This window comes from Diabrotica undecimpunctata, chromosome 4, assembly GCF_040954645.1.
Source record: "Diabrotica undecimpunctata isolate CICGRU chromosome 4, icDiaUnde3, whole genome shotgun sequence".
NCBI lineage: Eukaryota > Metazoa > Arthropoda > Insecta > Coleoptera > Chrysomelidae > Diabrotica > Diabrotica undecimpunctata.
In genome coordinates, this window is record NC_092806.1 from 96,459,189 (window position 1) to 96,479,230 (window position 20,042).

Below are 20,042 nucleotides of genomic sequence, written 5' to 3' on the forward strand. Positions count from 1 at the left end.
TTTCTGTGTCTGATTGATCTAAAGAAAGCGTTTGACAGAGTAAGACTCAAAGACGTAATCTATCTTCTGTATAATAGAAAAGTTCCCCTAAATATTATGAAAACTATCGAAAACATCTACTAAAACAACAACATGAGAAACAAAGAAATAAAAATACTCTTTTATATAGACGACGCAATATTGATAGCTCAAGTTGAAGATAGTCTGCAAAAGCTGGTCTACAGATTTAACTTAAGAGCAAAAGAATTTAATACGACAATATTATCTCAGAAAACTAAAACAATAATAGCAAAGGTCAGCAAAGAACCAACCATATGTAAAAAAGAAATTGATGGCATCAGTATTGATAAAGCAATGGAAGTAAAATAGCTGGAAATTACACCGTCTAGCTATGGAGACCTGGACAAAGAAGTGAAAGATCAAGTACAAAAAGCAAATTGACTGGGAGGATGCCTCAATAATACTATATGCCGAATCAGACACATTAACACACACTGAGATGAAGTCAAGAATTTATAAAGCCAGTGTAAGACCAATAATGGCATATGCCTCAGAAGGCCAAGGCCCGACACAGACACAACGCAAAGGCTACGGCAAGCGGCAGAGATGAGAGTACTGAGAAGAAGTACAAGGAATACGCTGAGAGATCGAAAGAGAAGTGAAGACATTAGAAGAAAGTGTAACGTACAGTGTATAAATAAATGGACACAAAATAGAAAAAAAAGGAATAACCACATAAGCAGAATGGAAGATACCCGTATTGTCAAAATAGCAAGAGATAAGTCACCAATCGGCAGAAGAAGTACCGGACGGCCGCGCAAAAGATGGAGTGACAACCCTTCATAGAGGTATTAATCCGCCAATTAACAAGCAGAACTGCTTATAAAGAGGACGAAGAAGAAGAAGAAGAAGTTGGACTAAATTGTAATATTTCAAACTGTATAATCGACTGCTTCTTTTTGTACAATTACTTAAGGACCATCCTGTATATTACTGTTTAATATATTACGTTTGCCTATTTTTAAGAATATTCGTTAAAAATAAGTTATTTTGTAACACTACTACTATGACTGTTACCATGGTTATGACATTGCCTACCCTATAGAACATCTTCATCACTAAACTTATTTTTGACTATACCTAAAAGAGGTATCCTCGCGATTTCGTTTGAAATTATTTTAATCTATGGAGTAAGCAATTATATTTTAGATATAAAACTAAAATATGATATGGATATAAATAACTTACCCTGTACCAATCGTGCTGTCGAGGCTGAATCCATAATCTCCTCTCCTTAATATTCCTACGATGACGTCATCCCTCCAAATAGTTTCATTGCCATAGATAGCTACTGGTTCTTGTAATGTAAAGAATACTCTTCGCTTTGTAACACCTTGTTTGAATTTTTCGACCGCCTGCTTTCCTAAGTACTGTCCATCTTTTCTGCAAAATGCTCCCAAACCAGCTTCTATTGGATTATCGTCTAGCCTTAGATCGTGGTTAAGAAGATGGTAGCCTAAAATGTATCAACTGAATATCGCCAAGAATCAAATCTTATTACTGTAAAAAATATAAACTAATCATAATAATAAATTGTGAAAAGGAGAAGTGAAAAAGGTAAGTATAAAATTGGAAGTTTAAAAAACTGCTGTAAATCAGTAAACTGACTAGAAAGATACGGACTAGAGAATTAAGAAATAAAACCAGTGTAACGTGGAAATTAATGATTTACGGAAAATAGAAACAAAAACTGAAAAGACCAAATAAGCTAAAAACACAAGGTTAAAATGTAACAGAAAATCATACTTTACTATACAGGAAGAGAGAATCACGGACAAAACGGTACAGCGTTCATAATTATCTTAAATCTAAGACATATAAAGGCGGCTTTTAGAACAACAAGAAAAATTTCATTTATCAAAATTGATAATAGGAACGCCAATCTATAAATAATAACTATTAACACTTAGGTAGAAAACTTAAGTGACAAAGATTTATAAAAATCTCGGAGTGAACATATGAAAACATATACATGAATGTGATACGGCTGATAGTAAAAAAAATTAAACCTAAGGAAGAGTAAATGAAAATTAAAAAAATGTAGTAGGAATGGCTAAAATAGGAAACGGATCTGAAAATAAACCAAGCCAAAGAAGAGGAATAAGACATTCCTACCTATAAGGCATTTACTAAAGTATTGAAACTGCTAAACTAAGGAAAATCGGCTGAATAATAGACACATATAAAATCAATAATGAGTTAATTTTGAACGAAACAGAATTGATGATATGGATTTACTTAAAGATATTTGTGAAAAAATATCTCACAAATAATCTCACTAAATACAACCACATACAAAATAGTGTCGAATATTTTGAGAAGCTCAGAAAATGGAAGTGAACCATAGGCAGCATATATTTATTAATACAATGGTTGAAAAATTGCTACGAATAGATACAGACCTGCCCTTACTATTTAAAGATTTTCAGTCTTTGAATTAATAAATAAGCATTAACTTTAGTGAAAATGTAAGACATTAATATGCAAAGAACAATAATTAAGACTAGTAAGGATGACACTGGACAACGCTATAGCCAACATCATAATAGGGGAGATAAATATGGAAAACACCAACAAAGAACTAAGTGTACGACAAGGAGACAAACTGCCTACGATACTTTAGTACTACTTAGACGGAGCAATGAAAAAGCAAATATTATCATAGGGCTCCACACAAATTATACAAGATTGACTAACAAAATTTATAATTGTGAAATATACCCATAGGAAATAAATAAAATAACTTTAACAATAATACAATTGGGATTTTCAATAGCCAGATTTCACAATAATATTTGTTTTATTGTTAAAGTTAATGTAATTTTATAACGTTTTGTTCATTGCTATCTATGTGTTTATCTAGTTTTATTACATGGCTGTGTAATATAACCTGGATGCTTAAAGTAAATATTCAAAGATGTTTAGAAGCCTTTGAAATGTGTGGGTTAGAAGCTAAAGAGAAAGAGAGCTGATTTCTAAGATAAAAAGAGGCAACTTTATATATTGACCACGTGATAAGAAACAGTATAGCAAACTTTATAAAATTAATTATCGAACGGAAAATAAAAACGAAGATGAGACTAGAAAGTCGCAAACATTCGTGGTTGAAAAATAAAAGAGATTGGACTCGTTTTGACTTACGTTCACTGTTTTGTGATTCACAAGATAGACATTGCTTTGTTGATATTGTTGCCAACATGTACTGAAGCTGTTACCATAAGAAAAAAATTTAATCAAGATAACGGCTCACCTTTTTCTAAACTTAACGATTCCAATGCTTTAAATCCGGCATGCTTTAAATCAAATCCTCTTCCAGCTTCCATAATTTTATTATATACAGGGATACAGGAAGCAAGTGGAATGTGGATTTCGTAACCTAATTCTCCAATATAACTTATCCTTAGGACTCTACAGGTATGTCCATTGATTTTAAAAATTTTAGACATTCCAAATGGAAGCTTTTCGTTAGTTATAGGGAATTCAGTTATCGATTGAAGTAATTCGCCACTGAAAATAACAATGTTATTTTTTTAGAAATTATAAATTTTAAAAATAAATTTGTTACCTTTTTGGTCCTTGTATAGAGAGAATTCCTATCCTATTTGTCATTTCAGTTACCAGACTCTTAAAGTTCTTCTTATAGAGCTGCTTTCTAAAATGAGCTTTAGTTTGATATCCAGATTTGGCACCTGCTACAATGTAATATCCTTTTCCCTAAAAACATAATTTTTGTGAATGCAGTATAGTTAGAGCTAGATATAATAAATTGAATGAGGCAGTGGTATACAAAAACTGAAAGGATAATTTTATAAAACTAACATAAGACCATAACGATATAAAGCATTGAATATTAGACAGTCAAAATATAGAACAGTAAATAAATATTGCAGAAACGGAATAGATCAGTAAAGTAATAAAAGGATAAAATCAGAAACAAGAATTTTATTAGGAAACGTTCGATTTAGCAGCAAAAGATGTTGAAACGAGAGAACCTTACGTTAAAATGTTGAGTGCATCTTCAAAGGCAAAAAGATAACCGACCATGAAGAATTTTTATATTTCAAATTCCTAGAAGAAATATGATAGTGACAGCAAAGAACATCTGGCAAACGTTTAGTCAAGATGTGTACAAAGAATATAGACGCTTAGCGTCTTAAGCGTCTATATTCTTTGATGTGTATATAAAAGGCATTAGTACTGGTAAGATCCAAGATGGGTTGACTCATTACTTCTCTTTTCTTTTTTTTTTTTTCTTTGTTTAAGAGATACTCGTTAATTACTGGCACTGAGTCGTAAGATCTCTGTACCATACTTTCTTTTTTTCCATTAAACTTAATAGGTCCTGTGGCCTCAACGAAAGCCAACAGTTTCCTTATTTGTAGTTTTAAGATTTCTCGTGGTTCAATTCTCAGTTAACCGATGAACTTCTGCCTCATATCGCTTAGCAAATTGCAATGGCATAGGTTATGTATGGCAGTGTCTTCTTCCATTTAGCATTTTCTGCATCATGGTTCATTCACATTACCTTAGCTATAGGTTTGTATTGGCGTTTTCTTACACGATAACGTCCAATCACCATTTCGCTGACCGTTTGACTCATTACTTAATGATTGGTTAATGATTTAAACTAAAGTCTATGTTCAAATAAAAAACTTACTTTTAAAATAGGGCCGACTAAAGTTCCAGCACCTTCTTCAAGTGGAATTACAGTCACATCTGATTCAACATAACCTCTTGAATTTAAGGAACATGTATAAATAATACTTCCGGGTTCCCTATCTACATTGGCAGTAAACAACCAATCAGCTGCTTCCTCTGCGTCTGGTCCCGCTAGATACATTTTAGCATAGCAAGTAAGGTCAAACATAGCTACGTTGTTTCTCGCAGCCAAAGCCTCCTCTTTAACCTATAAGGATAAAAAGATTAAAATTGATGCAACAATAATTACAAGATCATTAAAATATCTAACTTACTAAATCGTGGCTTCTAGAAAATCCATATGTAAGTTCACTCTCCAACTCTTTTTTATAACGCGTGTCAGTATTCAGGACATGATCGTAATAGCCATACCAATCATAAGGTTTAACAGGAGCAGTACGATCTTTTACAAAATAAGACGGTCTTTCCCAACCTAAAGCTTCTTCCATGACAGCCCCACTTGCTACAAGAGCCTATAACAATAATTAATATATTTAATATTATTTACATCGTAAGTTAAAAATATGCTATAAGGTTACTTTTATAAGGACAAGCTCACTCTCTTGAATTTACTTAATTGACGTTTTTTTTATTTATTGTATACTCAAATAGCTAAACTTACACTCAATAATAAACAGTAACTTTTACGTTAAGTCTAAATAAATTTACCTCATGAAATTGGTCAGTTCTATGATTTCTTCCCGCGAACGGTTGGTCTTGGGGATAAGTTATACTATATGTTTTTGCGTATCCCTCATGAGTACGTTCCAAGACCCAAGCACGGTCTTGTCTTTGTACCGGCGTGAATCTTCTGATGTCGTAAGCATAGAGAGGCAAGTTAGGCCGGCCAGAGACTATCCAATTAGCCATCTGATCTCCAACACCTCCACTAAGCATTATTCCAAGTGAATTAAAAGCATTTGCATGGAACAAACCTAAGAATAATATAAACAATTGAGACTATATTTAATTGTATCAACAATAAAAATATCGCAAAGTTCTGAATCCATAAATATTTTTAATGTTTTGTGTTATATTTATTATGACTGTTATACAGCTGTGATAAACAAATTAAAGTGTATAGAGGAAAACGTCAAATTATATTATTCTGAAATAATAAAACAATTTTAAATTTTAGAACTTAACAAAAGTTAGAGTATTTTGATTCACAGATATAGTGAAACAAAGTTTATCTTAAAAATAATCGGTATTTTTACGTAATAATACCTGAAATATAAAACTAATAGTTCAATTTCTGAAATAAAATTAACGAAACTTTTTTTGTTTATCTTGAAATTTCTGTATTGGAAAGAAGTTCCAATATTTCCAGTTAATTAAATACTAGTTGGGTAAGATAATCCTAAGCTTATTTTTCATAGAATTTTTCTTCTTCTTCGGCTTTTTCCGATTAATAGTTCGCCGTTTTAATCCTCCATATCTTTCTATCTTCTTCTTCTTGTGGTTTTCCATTCGATTATTACTTTAGACACCTATGTCCTGGCATTCTTTGAACATGACCGTACCATTTCAGTGTACTGTTTTTACAATTCTCTTGTTATTGACAATTCTTCTTCAATCCTGTTCAATATGTGCTTTGTCCTTATTTTGTCCCTTCTGGTAATTTAAATACATCTTATGCCCAATTTGGATGTTTTTATTTTATTTTATATTGTTATCAGTGATCATAACTCCTCTCCATATAGGGTATCTAATATTTTCCACGATACTTTAAAAGATTATTTTTTTGTTTTCTTAGATGAAAGTGTTGTTTTATGTCAATTCATAAAGTGCTTTTTGGAACTTTCTTTCGCCAAGCTATTTTCGTTTCTAAATGTCCTATACATGTACTATCTCCAAGTACTATCAATGTTAAATGCTCAAAAGTCTAGCAACTTTGGATAGTTTCATCTTCTAGGTTTAAGTTTAGATCTGCAACCTAATATTCCTCTAAAGAATAGGAGAGGGAGGCATCGGACCTACTACCCATCACTAAAAAAAATCATTATGCAAAAAAGTAACAGAATATTTTCACATAGTAAATTGGCAAAAATGCGGCTCCCGTTTTTTGTTGGGTATCGCAAATTAATGCATATATTTATCACGTTATTCTACTATACGGGATCTGTTACATATTAAATATCACATGATTTATCGTATAATTGTTGTAGTAGGTATTTTTAAAACAACATTTTGGCGTTTATTATAACAGATCTATTATACGAAACCGAAACTTAGAGATAAACAAGGCCCTTATGAAAAAGTTTGTAAATAAATGTCACGAAAAAATGAAGATACAGTAGAATAGTAGCGCAAGATATCCCTTTTATATTATGTGGCTTTGGCTGTATTTATGTAAACGGCGAAAGTGCCCTATGTTTTCCAAGTATAAAATAACTGGTTACCGACCCATTTCTGTAAAGTCTTTAAAAATAGCTTTCTCATGTTAGTTAATTTCTGTATAAAGTGCACACAGTACAAATTATTCCTTCTAACATCTAAAATCTTTAGTGTCTCAAAGAATATGTAATAGTTAATATTATTCTGCCTCTAACTTAGGGCATTATTCTTGTTTATATATTTTTACAATAGATTGAATATAATAATAATGACATAAAAACATTTTTAATTAAATATCCTGCTTTATTTACCTATTTTCTCAAAAAAATATTGCTATATTATATTATAGTGAACTAATTTTCTTTTATATGCCGTATGTTTCTCTGTTTCATGCGGCATGTATTTATATTAGCAGCTTCTGGTATTTAAAACCATTCTCTTAAATTTCTCAGCCAGGATTTTTTGTTTCTTCCCAACCCTCTTCTACCTTCAATCTTGCCTTCCAACTGTAACCTACCTGTAGCAGACTGTACTTATCATTAAAAAACACATGGCCCAGATATGATGCTTTCCTCTAAACAGTTGTTAACAATTCCATGTCTTTACTAATTCGTCTTAACTGTATTAGTCACTTTGTCTGTCCAAGGCATTCGGAGAGTATGCGTCATTACAGCCACATTTCTAAAGCCTCTACCTTTTTTATAGTTACTACTTTTAACATCGACCCTTTCATTTCGTAAAGTAGCGTAGAGAGTACGCAGCATTTCGTGGCACACCATTCTTATTCTAACGCTTAGGTTGCAGTTGCTTAAGAGTTTTCTCCTTTTTATGAATCTAGATCTTGCTATTTCAATTCGGATCTTAATCTCTACATCAGACCTCTACTTATCATTTACCATATATTCCAGATAATTGAATTAGTGAACTCTTTCAATGTGTTTGGTTTCGATATTTTGAATGTTCTTTTTAATAATCAACATAAATTGAGTTCTTTTGATTGATCCTATCCGTGTGTAAGTAGGCGGGGTTCTACTAGTCGGTCTCGTGGTCTTCTCAATATATACTATATTGATTCCAAATCTATATTTATTCCAATATAGATTTTTAATAATTTGAATGTCCTTAGGGTCAAGTTCTGGAAGATATAACAATTCTATAAGTGTGTTATGTTTGATGGTGTCGAATTGGTGGTCCTTATTCACCTATGACCATCTAATTTAATTTCAAACGTTTTTATTAAAAAAAAACAGAATATTTTAAACGCAATATATTATTTTTTACACATTTTAGTGTATTAAAAACGTATTTACTATTAAACTTATTCACTATTAAAAAAGTATTTAAGAAAATTGGCGTACGTTTCCTATCCATACTGCGGATTACAGATCAGCTCGTACAAAAACATTAAAAAGCCGCGTGTGCTCAAAAAAGTTAAAGTTCTTCATATTTATTATCTATTAAATAACCATACTAAGAAGAATTTATTAACATACACAAGATAAAGTATTAAAATATTATTTGTTATATTTTTTTACGTACCTACACATTTTGGATCTTCTCCCAATATTGGTTTGTGATCGGGTGTAAATGATTCTGGACCACAAATGTCGGATTTTATACCAGCTTTCTCAAATTCTGGGCAAAGTTCACAAGCATGTTTCCAGTGTTGATCAAAAAGGCTCATGTCCAACTCGTAAAGATGAAATTTATCGTCTGGTAGCTAAAATAATAGTATTATAAACTTTTATTATAAAACCTCAAAAAAACTTATAGACAACAAAATTTGAGAAGTTTAGTAGCGAGCACGTAGCATTGTAATTTACAGGTGTTGATTCAGAAACAAATTCACAACTATAGTATACTGTGCTATAAAATGTTATTAAATAAGGGATTGAAATCATAAGGTTACATCGACATTCACAAACTAAACCGCAATTTTTTATATCAAAATTCCTCTAGCTTCACTGAATAGACTTAAATCATTAGAAATATGGTGCTATAGACGCATCTTTGACAACCTATGAAGATGTTTGACAACCTGATATTACGGATTGCTTATTTTTAATTCACACTGTAAAACATAGAAGTCGCTGACTGAAAACGCCAACAAACTGTTATGTGTCATAAATTTTATTCAGTGTATGTAAAACTTGTCAACTGCAGTCAGTGTACTTAACACGTTGTTGATCTTGTGTCGACTAAATTATTAAAAATGCCAGACTATACTAATTTTTCCTCACCCATTTCGAGAAACCATTTCAAGTTTCAGATTCTGATCCAGATTTCAGTGAAAGAGAAATATCGTCAGATAGTTCCGAAATTGAACAAGTAAGTTTTAAGGTTATACATTTTCCCATGCAAGTAAAAACTGTTAAGTTATGTTAGATACTAGGTTTTACTTGTGGTGGCAACTACTCATGGTATGTGTGTAACTTAACCAGTTTTACGTGCCAATAATTAGTTTTTTGTTGCAGAAGAATATTCTTCTTCTTCTTCAGCCTTCATTTATTCATTGTTGGACATAGACCTCCTCCAATTGCTTCCACGCTTTCCTATCTTTTGCAATTCTAATCCACTGCTTTCCAGCTACAGCTGTTATATCGTCTATCCATCTCTTTTTGGGTCTTCCCACGCTTATTTTTGTTTCTAGAGGTCTCCAGAATGTCACTTTATGAGACCATCTGTTGGTGTCTTGTCTTCCTACATGTGCTTCCCATTGCCATCTCAATATCGCTATTTTTTCCATGATGTCGGTTACTTTAGTTCTTCGACGTATTTCGGTGTTAGGAATTTGTCTGAGGCTTATATTTAACGTGGCCCTCTCCATGGCCCGTTGAGTTACTCTTAATTGTTCTGCCATTTTTCTTGTTATTGCCATAGTTTCCAATCCGTAAGTTGCAACTGGTAGTATACAAGTGTCATGGTAGTATACAGAAGAATATTACTAACACAGAAAAGTAAAAGAAAAATAAATGTCTAAACAAAATAAATCAAAAATATTAAACAATAATGGGGTATGTTTAAAAAAATACAGAGGAACGGGTGATAAGATGCCTACTAAAGTTATTGGCCCTTCTTGTACGTGCAGAGGAAATGCTTGGATAAGATATCAGGCGAGGAGCGTATTTATGGAAAATGCGTATCATTATGGATGTTTGCGTACAGATAGTATTAAACGAAAGACTAGAGAAATGAATACAAGGACATCTACTGTTGAAAAGAGTATTTAAACAAACAGCACGAGATTAAAAATTTGCAAACAAGCTTTTATTTCTGTACGCGGAATTGATAGAGACCGAGTTTATTGTAAATAAACTAATTCTTCCTGAAAAAAAACTAAAGGGGTAAACATGGAAACCAAAAGAGGAAGTTTTCGCTAAAGGATATAGAAACAGCTCATCGTTTTATAAATTCCTTGCAACGATATAAAAGTCATTATAGTCGCAACAAAAATTTAAATAAAAAATATATGAGTCTGGAGTAGATATACCATTGAATTATTATATTAAAGGTACAAAAAAACTGCCAAAATGAAAATCTACTAGTTATTACTTCTGACAAATTCAGAAGAGTTTTTACACATGATTATAATATTTCGTTCAAAACTCCTAAATCCGACACGTGAGAAATTTCATGAATTTAAAATTAATATAAATCAAGCTAGAGAAACTGGAAACATTGAAAACTTAAAGAGCAAGAAAGTTATTGTACAAATAACTACGCTTAATGAAGGCTGAAGCAGCGAAAAACATTCTTAAGCAAGCTGTGGAGGAATCCAAAGTAAATAAAAATGTTCATGTTATAACCTTCCACCTCCAACATTTGGCCCACTCCTAAATTGACTACTGGACCTTGAATTTTCCAAAAAAAACTTTGGTACTATAATTTTAGTGTCCATTGCTGCAATCAATCTGAAGAAGGGTATTTTTTTCTATGGCACGAAAAAATTGCCAAACGAGGGTCGGATGAAGTTGCCAGTTGCTTAAACAAGTATTTTGAAAAAATTGATGTCCGTGGAGAAACAATTTATGCCAAATCAGATAACTGTTGTGGCCAAAATTAAAATTGGACAGTCGTGAGATTTTGTTACGTCTATTAGCTTCTGGAAGATACAAAAAAATTGTTCATGTTTTTCCACAGGTAGTCACACTGTTACCTAGTGATAGGGATTTTGCCCTCGTGGAAAAACATCAAAAACGAATAATGCAGTTTATTCTCGTAGTGATTGGGAATATATTCTAAAGGAACCCAAAAAGAAAAGACTTTTCGTTGTAACTAATCTAAAATGGGAAGGCATTTTCAATTTTTCTCATCTAAGAGAGCAGTTTGTCCAAACTGTTTATTTAATTTTATAATGGATGAGATAATAAATAATGAGACATGACCAAAGAAAAATTGCAATTAATTACTGCTAAACATACTCAGCACAACTTCGAAAAAATACTAGACCGTATCATTTAAAAAACTAAAATATATTGATAATACTTTAGAACTGGTCACATAAAATTTGATTATGCAAAATAATCTGCAAATAGAAAATAAAAATGATAAAATCTGCGTTGAATCAACAGGAAAGAGAAGAAATATATACTCGTAATACGAGAGTGAAAAATAGAATGATTAAAATTGCTCGAAATAAATTTACTTATTATTAAAAGATAGCCTAGCAAAATTTGTAGTAATAATCTGAAGTTGAAATTATGTAAATAACTAAATCTATAATAAAATACGCAAGAATAAAACGATGAATGACAAAAATATTGTATTAATTGAAGGGGAGATACCTATATTTAAACATATAAGAACAGGTAAAACAAAAAAAAATTTTACCTGTCTTACAGTTTTATCAGTATATCTTACCTCTTGCAGAATTTCCGGATTTGGTTCGTAACCTCCAAAGACAATCGAATCCCCTTGTGATTTAAAGTAAAGATTACCATCGTGATCTCTAATACTGGGTGTACCTTTGACTGAGGGAATGGATCCTGTAACTACATAAGCATGCTTCATCGGAGTTAAGGGAATGTCCAGATCGACCATTTGAGTTATTTGTCGAGCCCAAGCCCCCGCTGCATTGACCATAATATTTGTTTTTATTACACCTTTTGATGTTTCTACTCCGGTTACTTTTTTTTCATTGTTTGGTGTTGGCACGGTCAATACTTTTGTAACTGCGGTATCTTCAAATACCTGAAATTTATAATTTTTTTTTAAATGAAAATACATAGGCATTTGGCCTTTTTGTAATTTTATATTTTTCGTCATCTTTAAATTTATTTGATTAAATTTTCGATCTGATGTCTATTTGAAACCTAAAACATTAAAAATATTTTGAAAAAGCTTGTATATTATCTCTAGCAACTCGGCTCGCAAATTAAAAACAACTCTGCTATATATAATTTTACCTGAGCTCCCCGATTTTTTGCTCCTTTGATTAATGCCGCACAATACATCGAAGGATCACAATGTCCATCACTGGGGGACCAGAGTGCTCCGTAGAACGATTTTGGGTCCAGAATTGATGCCAATTTGTTTGCCTCAGTTGGAGATATTATATGACTTTCTATATTTAATAAATGTCCAAGTGTATGAAAACGTTTATATTCCTCTAACCTCTCCTACAAAACAAAAAAATTAATATAGTGTTTATAGATACTTTAACAAAAATAATATATTAGTATATTGGTTTTATTCTTCAATTAATGATCAGGTCACTTTACGAAAGATAACGGTACTATACGTACGTGTTATTATTATTATGATATATATTATATTGTTATGATCCCAAAATTTGCATAAATTTAAAAAACAGAGTAAAGGAGAAATAACAAAAATTGTTATTTTTACATGTATATAAAATTAAAAAATCAACTATAGGGTTAAAATTTTGTGTGTAAACAATGATGTGGACTTATTTTAGACTTACGGTGAGTTGGTGAATTTAAAATAATAGATAAGAATAGATTTAAAAATAGGTATATTGGAAAGTTGTTTCGTGTCAAAATTCAAAGAAAACCCCATTGAAGAGTTTTTATCGACGTAGGATATATAAATAACAATTAACGGTACCTAACTTTTGTCTTTCAAATCTGGAAAAATTTAGAAAATTAATTTATGCAGATCCTATTGTTGGATGTGTATCGAAAACAAGAAAAATATAAATTTAATGAATCGTGGGAACTGGGAATTCTATTTGTTTGTTTGAAATGTGAAAAGATCATTGGTTGAAAATAGAGAGATGAAGGAGAATTTGTATGTTTGACGTATGTTTTGAACCAGAAGAAATGGAATCGTTTACTGTCCTTGAGATGAAGAACATCTAATCCTGACAAGGGAGTTTCGTGACAGTAGTTTTAAACGAGGAAAACTAATTTGTTTTAATAAGTAAAAGTAATTTGTTCGAAATAAGTACAGTAAGTTTGTAGGATTTGTAAGTACAAATAAATTATTACATGCATTGGGAGAAGCTTAAGCTAGGAGAAGTTAATATCCAAGGAGATAGAGGAATTGTTAGGACGAGAACCAAAAAAGGAAGTTAGATTAGCGAGTTTGACAATAGAATATCCGTGTAAATTTTAGAATTGAAATTAATTGAAAGTTAGTGAGTTTTACTAAATTTGGAGAACAATATTGTAGAGATATAAAGTTTTTGAAACGAAACAGAAAATAATTTAACTTATGAAGTTGTGTTTGATAATTTCTGTAAGAAAGCGAATGTTATTTAGTAACGCCAATTTAATTTGGGTTGCGCAGCTTCAGTTGTCAGGATAGGAATTGGTTGATATTTATGATTGAGTGGTTTATAAGTGTAAATAAATTTTTCAAGGGATCTTATCATTATATTTAATTATATTGAATACTTTGCCATTTTTTTTTATTTTTTCTCGTTTTGTTTATTGAACACTAGAAAAAGACAGAGATATTTTCTGAACGTACATAAAATCCCTGAGATAAAATTTGAACATCTAATTTACAATTTGGCCTCTGTAATTAAAATCATTGAGATATAGTAAATATAAAATTGATTAAATTTATTTGTTGTTTGTATTACTAATTCTATTGAATTTCATAAAATCAGTAACTTTGTTTGAATTTAATATAGATTTAAAAATCATTAAATATATATATATATATATATATATATATATATATATATATATATATATATATACTGAAAAAGCTATAAACGATAATTGAAGTTAAACACCATAACAACTAACCTCAATTAGTGTAAGATACAAAATAATTTTTATTCTGTAATTTGTACTAATTTTGTTTAGTGTAGCACCCTGATGATGCAAATAAAGATTTGCGAAAGCTTGGTAGACTAAAAAGAGTACTTCTTTGTCTTATCTTCCGCTGCACACACAAACAGTTGTGTTTTGTTGTTATATATATATATATATATATATATATATATATATATATATATATATATATATATATATATATATATAAGAAGTACTGCATATTATTGACTGTCGATATAAACAAACAACACAGTTTATTGGGGCTGCAGTCAGAAAGTTTGTCCGGGATGTTACAGAAACATTCTTTTGACTTTTGGTCTAGTTTTCGAAATTGTTTTATTCCTTCTTCCATACACTGTAGTTAGAAGAATGTGTAAATATTTACAATATATCACAAATTGTCAGTGCAACTTACTAGTCGTCGAGATTATTTATATAAAGCTATGACACTCAACATTAATAACACACATATAAAATATAACATTTTTATAAAATAATACATTTTGAAATTCAGTTATTGATAGTAAAACTTCGTTTGTGTCATCTTTTAATGGTGTGTTTTAACTGATCCATAAAGAACAGAAGGAAAAAAACAAAAATAGTATGCATGCAAAACATGTTGCATACCATCTAGACAGGTTTAATATACTACTTCCATTAATAAAACATGAAGAACACTTAATTACATTTTAATCATACTATTTTTGTTTTTTCTTTCTGTTTTCTATGGATCAGTTAAAACACACCATTTAAAAGATGTCACAAACGAAGTTTTACTATCAATAAGTAAATTTTAAAATGTATTTTGTTCATTATTTTATGTCATATTTTATATGTGTGTTATTAATGTTGAGTGTCATAGCTTTATATAAATAATCTCGACGACTAGTAAGTTGCACTGATAATTTGTGATATATTGTAAATTAATACATATTCTTCTAATTACAGTGTCTTGTAGAAGGAATAAAACAATTCCGAAAGCTAGACCAAAAGTCAAAAGAGTGTTTCTGTAACATCCCGGTCAAACTTTCTGACTGCAGCCCTAATAAACTGTGTTGTTTGTGTATATATATAGACCAACCTCTGCAATTTTTTATATTTCCCCATCCACGTTTTGAACCAATGATAGTTAAAAAACTATCTTATAGCATTTGGCTTTTAATAATTGAATCGTCATACTGAATTTTTATTTTGATGAAGATCTATGCGTATCTTCTACTTTAGAAAAAAAATTTTCTAACTCGCCCATTTCGTTACACAACTATAGTCATATTTTTGTTTATTTTTATTTAGTATTTTTATTTAATATATTACAGGCACCCATCTTATTTTTAACCATTTTATGTCTTATCATCTTTTTGTGATTCGCATATCGCAATAAAAATCATAATTTAGTAAACATAACACTAAAATTAACGTCCAAAGTGATAACAAATAAATTTAGTGAAATTATAACGCTAGCAGAAGAACAAGGTTTTAGTTTAGGCCGTGAAAGTCATGCACCGACGCTATATTTGTAATAAGAAGTGCAAGAGAAATCGTTAGAATATAACAAACCGGAATATTTATATTTTGTGAACCTTAAGAAGCCGTTTGACAGGTTCAAATTAAAGGACGTTATCCACTTATTCTAGGCAAGAGAAATGCCTCTAGGAATAATCAAAATGTTCCAAAACATCTACCAGAACAACACAATAAAAGTAAAAGTAGAGAAAGAACTAACTGACCCTATTAAAGTTGGCAATGTAATAAGACAGGGAGATTCCCTGAGTCCTCAATTGTTCAACCTGATCATGGATGAAATAATAAAGAAAATAATAACTAAAAAGGGATAACAAATGGGAAAAAAAGAACTTAAAATAATCTGCTTTGCAGACGATGCAATACTAATCTCTTAAACTGAAGATGATTTACAACATATTCTGCACCAATTTAATATAAACACCAGACAATTTAACATGATAATTTCCCAAAAAGGAAAAAACGCATGGTTATAACAGCAAATCTACTAAGGTGTAAATTAGAGCTGGAATGTCAAATAATAGAACAAATCATGAAATTTAAATATCTAGGCATCACACTATCTAGCTACGAAAGCTCGAAACAGAAGTAAAAGATTAAATAAATAGAGAAAACAGAGCCGAAGTTTGCCTGAATGAGACAATATGGCGAAATTAAAAGATCAGGAAAGAAATGAAAGTCAGAATTTACAAAACAGTTATCAGGCCAATAGTGATATGTAGCAAAAACACGACCTGACACAGAGAGGACAAAAAGAACGCTAGAAGCAGCAGAAATGAAAATTCTTAGAAAAATCGATGGTAAGACACTATGGGACAGAGCTAGAAGTATAGATATATGACGTAGATGCAAGGTGGACAATATCAAGGACTGGGTAAGAAATAGAGGAGTAAAATGGAACGATCATATAAGCCAAATAACAACAAATGGAGTAGTAAAGACAGCGAGAAACAGTTTCCCAATGGGAAGACGATTAGTGGGAAGACCTCGGAAACGATGGAACAACAACTTACTGGAACACTTTAAAAATCAGTCATGTTTGCTCAAAAAGAAGAAGAAAACTTTAATACTCTAATGAATTGATTGGATTTTTGAAACATTTTTCACTTGGAAGAAAACTTTAGATATTTTATAAATATATGCATAGTTGATATAAATTTATTTAGCTAAACTACCTATCTATTTAAATTACTTGGCTTAATTTACATATGATCTTTGACAAATAGTTTGAAATCTTCAAAACATATGTTTAGCTAATTTAATGAAACACTGTCCTTTTTAATTATGGCTTCCTAGATAAACCTTATTTATTGATATATCGTCACTGAAGCACATGAACACATATCGTCACATGAAAAGCATACATGGATAGATATAGTTGAAAAAAATAAATGTTTGTATTGAAAAAGCTTTGGGATGGAATATCAGAAACATTTTTTGTACAGTGCTGATACTCTGTTTACTCTACGTATAGTACAAAAAAACATAGGATTACTAGCCAATATAACAACCATTATAGAACATTATTTAAAGAACAAAGCACGCTGCCCTTTTAGATGATGACAGATGATTTTATTATATGTATCCAAATTTAAAAACCACCATAAAAAACTTTGGACTAAAGTTTATACACAAAATAATCGTGCCAACCAATTTTAAAAAATGTTTAACTGTTTTATGTTAATGTAATATATGTACTAACAGGAGTCCTAGCAATAAAAATTCCTCCTGACTGTATCCATCCGGGATTAACGCCAGTTTCTGCCTCTAAGCCCGCCAGCAGTTCTCTGGTTTTTTTTAACATCATATTGTCCACGTCTGTCGCTCTCAAACTCCACACCAAAGCGCCGCTGTGCCATGTTGTTCCACTAGTTATTTTATTTTTCTCAAGAAGAATAGCATTTACTCCTAGCTTTGATAAATGGTACAGTATACTGGAGCCTATGACACCGCCACCTAAAAATAATAATTAAAACAATATTACCAAAATGAAAATATGTGTCGTTTTTCACTAGAATGTTTTATATTTGTTCCGATAGCGTAAAAGTTCCAGTTTTATGGTGTCTGAAATTCACTATACCCTCCTTCGTTAGCTACATAACGCCTGTCCATTGTAAATCATATATTACTAAGTTATCACGACATGATCGCCATAGAATTCAATGGTGTGTCTTTATTAGACTGTAGACGTTTTCCAAAGTTTTTATTCGAGTCATAGTCCTTTCTCTGTCAGCTAATGCTACATAAGTACTTACCATAACCTATCCTTCTTTTTAATATGAAACAGCATTGAGTAAACCGGAAATGCGTTTTAAAACGAAATTCTTGACAGATTTAATTTTATTCTGTTATAATAAATGTTTCAATGACAAAGAAAAAAGAAATGTGAAATTCGGCTTTATATCATATCATCTAATTATATAAAATAATGTCTTATGAAACGTCTCAATAAAAGCTAAATTGTAAACATAATTTACGTTTTTTTTCTAATTTAATAATATGGTAAAAGATTGCAAAAATTTAAGAAATCTACTTAAAATCATTTATCTCTTTTTAAAATGATTTATAAAAGACTCTATTTTTAACGAAAATTATGATAATTTATTATGTTGTGTGATAAAATTTTAATAAATACACCAATAATTGAATACTGGATTATTTTACTCGCGTCAATTCTTGTTTATTTTAATAAGAATGCAGATTACAGCAGAAGCTTTGAACTTTGTAACGATTATGTAATATATTTCTGTAACTATATTTATACCAAGATATTAATTTGACGTTCCTCCAAATATACACTCGATATTATACAATAATTATAATGATCCAATGTATAGAGCACCTTCAATCTTATGAAAAAAGAAAACAACATATCACATGCAAAGAATATAGACATATATCTATATGCCATATGTAAAGGGCTTGTCAGAAAAATTAAAAAGGATACAAAATAAATACAATATTACAACATTATTTATATTATTTATATATTTTTTTAAACGGTTTGAGGATTGGAAATCTAAACGTCAAAAACAAAAGTAAAATGTAATTTCTATTACAATCAATTATGGTATTACCCCATGAAGATTCAATAGGTACTTAGTATTCATAATCTACAAAAAAATGTGGCTTACATGTACATCATATAGCATGAAGTCACTGCCTCACGCAGATTCGATGAGATTGGATTTTGTATTGCACTTTCAAAACAGTTGCAAAGCTGAACAGATAATTCAAAATAGCTACTCTTGGTAACATTGTTGCATGCAGTGAATTTTGACTAGAAACAATACTCTATAAATAATTGTTTGTCACGGGACATTCAAATCTGCTAGATAAGGTAAAAAGCTCGGGTTAGTTCAGAAAAATATTCCTAGGAGATTTTTGTACATAATCACTTTCATGAGATACCCCAAAATAAGGTTTAAGAGGTCGCCCAGGCAAAAAGTTGTCAAATTGTTTTTTTTTTAACAAAATGTAACAATAAATTTTTTAGGCACGGAAATTTTTTTTTTTTTTATTTTTTGGATCATTCTTAACAAAATATTTCACATGTAGTTTTTCTGTAAACTTGATCGTTTTTGAGTTATAAATAATTTAAAACTTAGAAAAACGTAAAATTACGATTTTTAAGGCTCAAAACACACAAGTAAAAAACATTATTTTTGAATTCACCAAGAACCTAAATTCAAGTTCAGACCTTGTTCTATATTTTCTCGATAAGTATTTTTTGACTTTTTCATTTTAAAACATTGTTTTTTTATCGTTAATGAAGCGCTTATAACAGGACGGCGCGGAGCTCTGGTTGCGGCGGTATAAAGGAGAAAAACAAGATCTAGGGCACCAATTTTTGCTGGTTTAAATTTTTATTGTGCAAATGAGTCCACGTCCTGCCATACGCTTTATTATTAATTTTAAAAAACGTGGTTTGATAGTTATTTATGCCCCAAGAGTTTTATTAAGATGATTACGCGCAGAGAGCAACATAATCCAGCCAGAGGGCCTATGGCTAGAATGATGGATGTTGCTCGATGAACGTAATCTTCCGGTAACACCAGTGGTACATACAAGATTTTATTTTTCACTTCACATAATATAAAAACTAAAATAGGAGACGTTTTTACTTTTTATTTTACTGTACCTACAAAATATATATGCATAATTTGTGTCATAACA

The 20,042-nt window shown here is 30.7% G+C and overlaps 1 protein-coding gene across 1 annotated transcript in view; it reads right to left on the bottom strand.

The window, feature by feature from the left end:
• The window catches only part of Sardh (Sarcosine dehydrogenase), a 50,593-nt gene that overhangs the window by 7,647 nt on the left and 22,904 nt on the right, over nt 1-20,042 (bottom strand). The window contains exons 2-11 of the mRNA XM_072529948.1: nt 17,569-17,822; nt 12,501-12,713; nt 11,956-12,285; nt 8,635-8,815; nt 5,428-5,693; nt 5,034-5,231; nt 4,718-4,966; nt 3,626-3,774; nt 3,311-3,567; nt 1,249-1,516 (exon numbers count right to left, since the gene is read on the bottom strand). Coding sequence (XP_072386049.1) covers nt 1,249-1,516; nt 3,311-3,567; nt 3,626-3,774; nt 4,718-4,966; nt 5,034-5,231; nt 5,428-5,693; nt 8,635-8,815; nt 11,956-12,285; nt 12,501-12,713; nt 17,569-17,822 — 2,365 coding nt within the window. The remainder of the gene's footprint in view (nt 1-1,248; nt 1,517-3,310; nt 3,568-3,625; nt 3,775-4,717; nt 4,967-5,033; nt 5,232-5,427; nt 5,694-8,634; nt 8,816-11,955; nt 12,286-12,500; nt 12,714-17,568; nt 17,823-20,042) is intronic.